Source organism: Ptiloglossa arizonensis, chromosome 3 (genome assembly GCF_051014685.1).
Source record: "Ptiloglossa arizonensis isolate GNS036 chromosome 3, iyPtiAriz1_principal, whole genome shotgun sequence".
Lineage (NCBI taxonomy): Eukaryota > Metazoa > Arthropoda > Insecta > Hymenoptera > Colletidae > Ptiloglossa > Ptiloglossa arizonensis.
In genome coordinates, this window is record NC_135050.1 from 26,456,431 (window position 1) to 26,467,230 (window position 10,800).

The window sequence follows — 10,800 nt, forward strand, 5'->3', positions numbered from 1 at the left end:
ACACGGATCTTATTATCGTTACAAACAAGCGCGCAAACATTCTCTCCGTACATCGATTTCTCGAATTTCTTCGATCCACAGTATATCGGCCCCCGGTGTAGTTCTCCATGTAAAATAACATTTCTGGATCCACTCTCGAAGTATTCGCAATGTTTCGGCGAAACGTTCGCTGGAAACACGGTGAACGAATTCCTGGAATCTCGAAATGTCCCGGACGAATGCCCGACCGCGTATACGAGTGAAAAGGACCGAGTCGGAGCAACGTGGCGCAAGAGGGTGGCGAACATTACACGGAGCGACTTTTTTTTTTTTCTCGCTCACGCGCACCCCTCGTGGCCCCATTGCCGTGGGGTTGAATCCGTTGACACCGTGGGTGGAACAATCGCGAACGATACGGGGCGAGAAAGTCGAAAAAGGGACCGTGGTCCTCCTTTCGCCCCTGCCGACGCTAATCCCTGCTTGGACCCTGTCGACACGTACGTTGAAATTCCTACGGGAGTACAAATGGGAACCCGTCCACCTCCAGCTGAGATTCGACGGATCGGCCCTTTTTTTTCCACGGTACCGTGATCATGGACCGACACGTCTCGACCACCGTCTGGATCGATCGCGGCCCTCCAAGAGACAGAAACGATAGATTCCTCGAAAAGTAGGGAATCGTGACGATTCTTCACCCTGTCGAAGGTATTTAGGTGAAATCGTGGAAATTACGAGGAACTGTGTAACTTTCGAACTGTTAGTATTATTTTGTCATCGAAGCACCTTCTTTCGAGGTGTATCTTGGCTGTGTATCCATCGTTTAGGTCGATCGTGGACCTCGAAGAGACAGAAACGATAGATTCCTCGAAAAGTAAGGAATCGTGATAATTCTTCACCTTCTTGAACGTATCGAACCCTGTCGAAGGTATTTACGCGAAACGGTGGAAATTACAAGGAACTGTGTAACTTTCGAACTGTTAGTATTATTTTGTCATCGAAGCACCTACTTTCGAGGTGTACCTTGGCTGTGTATCCATCGTCTAGATCGATCGAGGCCCTCGAAGGGACAGAAACGATAGATTCTTCGAAAAGTAAGGAATCGTGACGATTCTTCACCCTGTCGAAGGTATTTAGGTGAAATCGTGGAAATTACGAGGAACTGTGTAACTTTCGAACTGTTAGTATTATTTTGTCATCGAAGCACCTTCTTTCGAGGTGTATCGTGACTGTGTATCCATCGTTTAGGTTGAGCGTGGACCTCGAAGAGACAGAAACGATAGATTCCTCGAAAAGTAAGGAATCGTGATAATTCTTCACCCTCTTGAACGTATCGAACCCTGTCGAAGGTATTTAGGTGAAATCGTGGAAATTACGAGGAACTGTGTAACTTTCGAACTGTTAGTATTATTTTGTCATCGAAGCACCTACTTTCGAGGTGTACCTTGGCTGTGTATCCATCGTCTAGATCGATCGAGGCCCTCGAAGGGACAGAAACGATAGATTCTTCGAAAAGTAAGGAATCGTGACGATTCTTCACCCTGTCGAAGGTATTTAGGTGAAATCGTGGAAATTACGAGGAACTGTGTAACTTTCGAACTGTTAGTATTATTTTGTCATCGAAGCACCTTCTTTCGAGGTGTATCTTGGCTGTGTATCCATCGTTTAGGTCGATCGTGGACCTCGAAGAGACAGAAACGATAGATTCCTCGAAAAGTAAGGAATCGTGATAATTCTTCACCCTCTTGAACGTATCGAACCCTGTCGAAGATATTTAGGTGAAATCGTGGAAATTACGAGGAACTGTGTAACTTTCGAACTGTTAGTATTATTTTGTCATCGAAACACCTTCTTTCGAGGTGTATCTTGGCTGTGTATCCATCTTTTAGGTTGGTCGTGGCCCTCGAGGAAATATTGATTTGCAATGGAACTTTTTCTTACTCGTCCTTCGTATTCTTTTTCATCCAAGTACCTTTTCTCGATGCGAAATGGTTGATTCGGTAAGCTGGAACTTTCCACTCGTGCTTTTTATTTTCTCGTCGAGATACTTCTGTATTTCCGAGTACAACTAAATTGATTGCTGGTAGCTAGCTTCTGTAGATATATCCAGAGTAGGTAAGTTTTCGAACAGAGAGGAACCGTTCGTTCGAGGCGATCGTTTCCACGAACGGTGGAAACTCGTATGTTCAGATATCGTTTGAATAATATCGAGATTTATAAATTTTGTTGAAACCACAGCTTGCGTTTTTTAATCCTTCGAATGGGACAGGCGCTCGACCGGTTGCGGTGAACGCCTATGTGCGTAGAAGATGTACCGCACGGTGCGTACGCGTTGCAAAAAAATCGGCCACGGTTGAGATTATTGGAACGCGTGGGAACGTTACTCGAAGAACGATCGAATCGACTGTTCGCACGCGGTTGAGTCGATATCGAAACGTTCTCGAAGCGTTACTCGAGTCTCTGGAGAACTATCGAGTCGTTCGGGAAGTAATTTCGTTCTCCAAAATGGAGAATGTATAATTGAATACGCTACATCTTGTATTCGATACGTCTTATCATCGATACAGCTTACAGTTGGTACATTTTGTACTTGGTATATATTATCGTTGATACACCTTACATTTGGTACATCTTGTATTCGATACATCTTATCATTGATACACTGTACACTTGGTACATTTTGTACTTGGTATATATTATCGTTGATACACCTTACACTTGGTACATCTTGTAATTGATAAACCTTATATTTGGTACATCTTGTATTTGATACGTCTTATCATCGATACAGCTTACACTCGGTACATTTTGTACTTGGTTTCTACGCTCTGAAAAAATCGTATTTCATTTTCACCGAAAAAAAAAAGAAAAAAAAAACGAAATGACTCTCCGAGCGAGCCGATGGTACGAAAATTTGAAAATTCTCGAGGCGGGAACGCTTCGATCGTTGTCGCCTGTACCCTCCGCGGGGAAATCGTTCTTTCGCGGGAAAAACGCTCGAAGATACGCTTCGAATCGAACGAGTGGTCGCGTAGGAGACATTCGCGATGATTCCGTTGAACGCGGAGGCAGGTTACCTCGCGTGCCACTTTTTGCCACGTTCGCGCTCCCATAATTTCCGCGGAACGGAGAGGAGGATTCGGCGAAGCGGACGGAGAAAATTCTTGGCGTGGAAAGTGCTGGATAAGAAGCGTGTTTCCACTTTCTTGCGTCTCTCGTGTTTCCAAGTGGACACTTGCTAACGAGCCGCGCGCCGGTTTAATCTCGACGGACAACGATTACGTTAACGATCCGCGATTACGATCGAACTTGCTGAAAAATTCCCGATTTTGCGTAATTTTCCGCGCCATTTGCTCGCTCGCTCGCGCGCCACCGGCCGGTTACGCGCGGCCGGGAGCAATGACGTCAAAATAAGCGAGAAAACCGCGAAGGAAACGCGATTTACGCGATCCGGACGCGAGTAAATCACTTTTCATCATCGACGCCTATATATCGTTACAATTAAGCGCAGACGGCTTGGGAAATGTACTGGAAGGTCGTCGATCGGATCGATAAACAGCGCTTACTGAAAGTAAGCCAACGGTAAATCATTGCGCCACGTGTATTAAGTATACTCGGCGTTTAATTGTGTCGGCTACGACGGCAAGGTTCGTTCGTTTGTTTGTTTACGTTGACACGCGTTACACGGTACGACGTCGGTTCGATCGGATGCATCGTCTTCCTCGCGGAGCTCACCGACACCGCGAGAGTTACGATCGATCGTAGATCGCGAGAGGAATCGATCGGATCGATTCTTCACGGCGTTTATAGTTTCGATGACTCGTTAAATCAACGCGATACGTACCAGAGACCGCGTACCGATTATCGATGCAATTTACTTGGATTCGATACACCTTTGTATTTGGGTACCTTGTATCCGATGCGTCTTATTATATTTTATCTATATTCGAGACACATCGTATTTAGCACACTTTATATTCATACATATTATAATCGATATATCTTACATTTCATATATCTCGTCATCCATATACCTTACATTTGGTACATGTTGTATTCGATATGTCTTGTCATCGATACAGCTTACACTTGGTACATTTTGTACTTGGTATATATTATCGTTGATACACCTTGCATCTTACATTCGATATATCTTATCATTAATACACTTTACACTTGGTACATTTCGTACTTGGTATATATTATCGTTGATACACCTTACATTTGGTACATCTTATATTCGATACATCTTATCATCGATACACTTGACACTTGGTAGATTTCGTACTTGGTATATATTATCGTTGATACACCTTACACTTGGTACATCTGATAATTGATACACCTTACATTTGGCACATCTTATTTTCGATACATCTTATCATCGATACACTTTACACTTGGTACATTTCGTACTTGGTATATATTATCGTCGATACACCTCACACTTGGTACATCTTACAATCGATAAACCTTATATTTGGTACATCTTGTACTTGGTACGCTTTATATCGGGTACATCTTGCATCGGATGCAGCTTGTATCGAATGCACTTTCTATCGTCGCATCGGTAATCGTAGCTACCGCGTCCACGTGTAAACTCTCCCCGGGGAACGCGAATCAGGTTTGAATTCTCGACGCGTCGCGTAGAATGCGTTAACGCAACAATTTCTACAAACTAAATGCCCTCGTGCCAGTGACCCCGAACTAGCGTCGATGGCTCGGGAAGAAGTCTCCTCGATCTCGTCGTTCCGAAGTTTCGAGAATTCTAAGAATATCCGGAACCGTATCGACGATTCACGCGTTTCCAAACACGTGAATCCCTTAGACCCTTAACGATCTCCGTCGGTTTGCATTTTTTTCACCCGCAATTCCAGCCACTTGTACCTTACGCTTCGTAAGCAACGAAAGTCCAAATTACGATAATACGTCGTTCGATACGAACGAATTTGCAAAAATGTGTCACTCGAAACACTTACCAATACGCAGCTCGAACTTTCGCGCGTTACGATTAGAGCATACTATAGATCTTTATAGCACGAGGAACGAACATACGCAATGTTAGCGTCTTGCTTGCCAGAGTAAGCTGGTGGTTCGCTTTTTTCTTCCTTTTTTCAAGTAAAATCTTTTCCATTAGTTCCACGAGAATTGCCGAAATTATTCGCGTATACTGTACGCGCTTTATTTCGTTGCACGAGGAGGAACAGTGCCTCCTAGACGTAGATCGACGTTTCAAGAATCTTTCAACATTCGTGAAAAACTAGATCCCATCGCCGCTCTAACATTTTCGAGGAAAAGACCTACAGTGTTGCGGCAGAATATTTAGAAATTATTATTAATTATTTTAAGAAATGTTCAACTTTTACGGAAAAGAAAATCTCTTCTCCGCTCTAGCTTCTTCGGGGGGGAAGTACTCGTAATACGCGATCGCAATATTTAATAAATATTTTAAGAAATTTTTAACTTTCACGAAAAAGTAGATCTCGTCTCCATTTTGGTACTTTTCGCGGCAAGGACCCACAGTATTTAACGACTCATTGAGAAATTTCCATCGTTGGCGAAGAAGTAGATCTCGCCTCCATTTTGGTACTTTTCACGGCAAGAACCCACAGTATTTAACGACTCATTGAGAAATTTCCATCGTTGGCGAAGAAGTAGATCTCGCCTCAATTTTAGTACTTTTCACGGCAAGGACCCACAGTATTTAACAACTCATTGAGAAATTTCCATCGTTGGCGAAGAAGTAGATCTCGCCTCCATTTTGGTACTTTTCACGGCAAGGACCCACAGTATTTAACGACTCATTGAGAAATTTCCATCGTTGGCGAAGAAGTAGATCTCGCCTCCATTTTGGTACTTTTCACGGCAAGGACCCACAGTATTTAACGACTCATTGAGAAATTTCCATCGTTGGCGAAGAAGTAGATCTCGCCTCAATTTTAGTAGTTTTCGCGGTAAGGAGCTACGGTATTTAACATTACGTTTTCAACGTTCGCGAGAAAGTATGATCTCTTCTCCTGTTTGGTGTATTTCGGTGGCAAGAAACGTTCGCGAATCCGTTTATCCGTACGTGTCTCGTAACGCGGGAAGGTTGAAAAATATTTGTATACGATCCGGTTGGCGAAACCGTGGCGGGAGAAACGGGGTCTCCTAGGATCGGTGACGGTTAACGTTTCGTCGCGTGGGAGTAACGGAAGCGTCGCTCAAGTGCTCGGTTCCGCGAGCAGAACAGAAGCAAAGAAGAAGAGAGGAGAACGGTCAGAAACCGCGGTGAACGAAAACGACGACGACGACGCGCCCGTGAAACAATTAAGCGTGAATTTCACGAATCTGCCGCGGTGATCTCGGTTGTACGTTCGTTCGTTCGCCGAGCGATTTCAATTAATCGTAAATCTTTTCGGGCTTCCAACCGATTCCCCGGTTGGAACCGTGCATTCGGCTAATTATTCCGCTCGAAGGGCGCATCATCGTCGGTGTACCGTTCGGCGAAATCGACCGTGAGAATCCTTTTAATTATCGCGTAATTACGGGGCCCTGTAAACCGATATGTTTACAGGGAACGTTTTCTACCCGTCCTTGTCTTCGAGCCGCGTCTCGCGTCTTTTTTTAATAATAATTAAGTGTACTAATTGGGTGGTTCGAGCGACGGCGTACCTATCTGATTAATGTCCGATACTAAAAGCGGTTCGTGCCTAAAGAGCAGGTTTTATAACTTCCTGGATTTCGCGCGGCGTTTTGCGGAAGTACGCGGAGAAACAATAAAGCCGCGCTCGCGCTCAACCGATGCCAGTGTACTCGTATACGTACGTACACCATAGAACCGAAGTCGTTCGTTCTATATTTTTCTTTTTTTCTTACCTCTTTTCCAGATGCGCCAACGGTTATATCGGGCAGAGATGCGAGTTCAAGGATTTAGATGGTTCCTATTTACGTAAGTACCGACACGATCGTAGACGATCTCGATCGCTTCTTCTTCTACTCGCGGCTTACTTTTCCAACGAGAGATATCCACCAGACGATCCGCGACCCGGATTTCTCGACACCGTTCGTCTACACCGCGGTGCTGGAGGCTTCCTCTCGCGAACAGTGTCCTTTTCGACGCGTACGAGAAACCCCGAGCGATCAAAGGACACACCGACTCCACCCGGAAGTCCTCCCGAACCGCGACCACTTTGCATACGTTTCGTGAAATGGCAGTCGAGCGCGCGTAGTCACGATCGCGCAATTAGTTCGCATTCAATCCGCGCGAGCCATTCGAGAGCTAGTCCACGAAACAGGAAACTCCGTCTCCCGTGCTAAGAAGCCCGATCTTGTGTTACAGCTTCCCGGCAACGTGTAATGTTGGAGACAGCCAGCATCGCCGGCGGTGCCACGATAGCAGTATTCCTCGTCGTTATCATTTGCATAGCGGCTTACATACACTGTAAGCGAAAGCAAAAGGAATTGCGCTCGAGGTATGTATTCTCCTTTATCTTCTTTATTCGGGGGTTAACTTTTTTTTCGTTTCTTCTTTTTTTTTTTTTTTTCAACCACACCGTGGACACCGAAACGCGCGAAATAAAACAGAATCGAGACGATCTTTACTCTTCTCCTTACTTGTTTCGCGAACGTCTTCGCCGCGACGATAAAGTTTCCTTTGTGGACGATTATTGGTGTCGTTCGTGGATCATTTTGCGACAGTCTGCTCGAAACCATTGGAAAAGTTTCTCCTTTATTTGGAGAAGGAATATTCGAAATCGAAGAACAACTTTTTATCTACGGTGATAATATTTTTGTGGAACGTTCGATCGCAAAGAAAATTCGCTGTAGAGCGCGTTAATATATTTTTCTTCGTTCGAGTAATTCGTGAATCATTGTTTCGATACGGCCGGAGAATAGTACTCTCGAAGAAAGAATATTCGAAATCGAAGGAAAACTTTTTACTCACAGTGATATTATTTTTGTGGAACGTTCGATCGCAAAGAAAATTCGCTGTAGAGCGCGTTAACATCTTTTTTTTCCTTCCAGTAATTTGTGAATAATTTTTTTAATACGGCCGAGAATAGTACTCTCGAAGAAAGAATATTCAAAATCGAAGAAAAACTTTTTACTTACGGTGATAATATTTTTGTGGAAAAGTTCGATCGCAAAGAAAATTCGCTGTAGAACGCGTTAATATATTTTTCTCCGTTCGAGTTTACGGATCCTTTAAAAATCTATCGAATCCACGGTGGTTCGTGAACACCGAATTAAGAACACGCTGACTTCAATCGATGCCGGTGGTAATCCAGCTTTCGGTAATATCGAAAGAAAGATCCGATTGGCGAGTAAGTGCGGAGACATCTTGGAATTTATATTTCGTTGAGAACATTGCGATGGACGCTCCTCGAGGATCATAAGTAGATTGACGCGATTCAATGGCACGCAAAGTAGTTACTGTACTAAGTACAAGTTGCACAGGTTCCGATGTTTGTATAAATCTATATTAGAGATCTAAGGGGTAGTGTTTAGTCTTCGTGAGTGTACCGTAGTATCCAACAGTCGAGTGACCAAAGAATTTTGGTGGTCCCTCTTGAATTTAGAATCGTTTTTAAAGAGAAGGATTTTCTCGATTTTCAAATGTATTCGTAAATATTCCCCGTGTACTTTTGAAGCTGAAATTTCACATTCGACGATATTTCTGTGCCAACAGTAACTGCGTCGACACGGTGGATGGTCCTGGCCGAGATCTGGAGCTGAGGCCGTTTAGCAACCGCAGCCGCTCCCTCATGATCTTCATGACCAAGAATCCTAACAGCTCGGTAAGCAAAGACTACGCGTATCAATGTCGGTGATCGTGCGTTGACTCCTCGTGACGATGATCCTTCGAATTCCTCTCGTTGATCTATTTTTTCGTCCTCTCTGTGCATTTCTTTTTTTTTCATACAAAAACGAAACATAATTTTTGACAATGGACGGTCACGCGTCTCTATCGATCGTTCATTTTCCAATATCAAAAAAAAAAGAAACCAAAGAAACAGGTCTCTTAACGATATTCTCTGTTGCGTGGGAAAATTTCGAAATATTTCATTCTACGATTCAAATTTTCATCAAGTAACATACAAAATATCTTCCGTCCGAGAGTTTCATCCGGATAAAAGTTTTACTCGAAGACATTGTTCTTACACGAGTTCGAATCTCTCGAATCTCAACCGAACGTAGTGCTTTCCACTCGATTTATACGCGTTCACTCGGATTCTTATTTTTTCTTCTTAACGGTGTATTTGTTTCCAAGATCCGATCCAACAGAAAATATTAAGACCTGTTTCTACACTTGTTTCTCCCTAATAGTCTTTTCCTACTTCTCGAACAAGTTTTGTGCAAAAATGTACAAGTTTCTACTCGAGTTCTACTCGAATCCTCGAATCTCAGCCCGAACTGAACGCCGTCCAAGACTATAGTTCGTACCTAGTCTCGATCTTATTTTAAAGTTACACAGTAAAGTTACATTAAAGTTCATAATTATTCCTACTTCTCGAACGAGTTTCGCGCGAAATTTCCGCAGAATCTAAACGGATTGGACTCTACGGGCAGGTAGGGGGCTTAGTACGACTATGTTTATACCTAGTCCCGATCTTGTTATCTTTCCTCTTCAACCCTGACCCATCGAAGGCTGTTAAGATTCGTTTCCGCGCCGCTCGGTACAAATACAAACTCGTAACTATTGGTGTGTTCGGAAAGTCGTTTTCTTTTTTATTTTTGTGAAAATGAAACACGATTCTTTTAGAGTGTGTAAACATTTGACTAAATTACATATTCTGCAATTTGGAAAACGAAATCACTTTCCGAACCATCTGATATTAACCCTTTGCACTCGAAGCGTTTTTGCTACCTGAAACTGGCGCCTCGATGAGATCTATTAAATCGGAAAAATTCATACGCAATGGAACATTTTTGTTTCGATACTCGACGTACATATATTTACACCTTAAAAGAGTGCAATACCTAATTGTCAATTTCAATTTCAAGTAACGAAATTTTCCCTAATTGGAACAAGTACACTGAATTGTGTGGTGACCTCTCGGGTCTCCTCTCGAGTTCAAAGGGTTAAAACCGACCGTACCGTTAAAACTTCCACACTCTTCTTACCGTACGAATCTCCGGAATCCCCGTAAAGTCTGTACAATCACGAGGAGAAACACGCGTCGGTAATTGTCCGGTCTCGATACACACGATGTCAGGTAGAAAATAATCGAGCGAAAGTAAATCGTAACGCTGTGTGCTCGATGTGTTCTCAGGCGGCGATAGAGCAAACGAGAATGCCCGGATGGAACTGCCCGGAAGCGGAGTCGATGAGAATGGCGTCCATCAGCGAGGGCAAGCATTCGAATCAATAGCAGCCGATTTCGTGTCTAATTCCACGACACGAAAGAACATGAGGAGGCGTCGTCCAGCCGTGGATTATCATCCGTGCGACCTCGTCGTCGTCGTCGTCCTCGTCGTCGTTGTCGTCGTCGTCGACGGCGGAAGGAATCGCAAAATACATTATTCACCATCCAGCTTTCTGTCTCCGTCCATGGACCACGTTTCGCGGCGGCGTTACGAAGAAAAAGATTCTCGAACGCTCGAGAGGATCCCGACGAGATATCGCGGATCGATCGTCCTTTGTTTAACCGTACCTGTGTCGCGTCCACTCGTTCCCCGAGGAGAAGGAGGAGACGACGACGACGACGACGACACCGCTACCACACCACCAAAACCATCAGCTGGATCCGAAGGCAAGATCGGTAACGAGCGTGTGGCAACGATGGATCGAACACGGACGATACCGTGAACACCGGGATCCCCCGGGAGAGGAGAGACCGA

General features: G+C 44.1%; 1 protein-coding gene across 1 annotated transcript in view; it reads left to right on the forward strand.

The window, feature by feature from the left end:
- Positions 1-10,469, forward strand: part of LOC143143989 (uncharacterized) — a 114,568-nt gene extending 104,099 nt beyond the window's left edge. The window contains exons 4-7 of the mRNA XM_076305898.1: positions 6,846-6,907; positions 7,298-7,430; positions 8,648-8,756; positions 10,233-10,469. Coding sequence (XP_076162013.1) covers positions 6,846-6,907; positions 7,298-7,430; positions 8,648-8,756; positions 10,233-10,331 — 403 coding nt within the window. The 3' untranslated portion in view covers positions 10,332-10,469. The remainder of the gene's footprint in view (positions 1-6,845; positions 6,908-7,297; positions 7,431-8,647; positions 8,757-10,232) is intronic.
- The last annotated feature ends 331 nt before the right edge of the window (positions 10,470-10,800 follow it).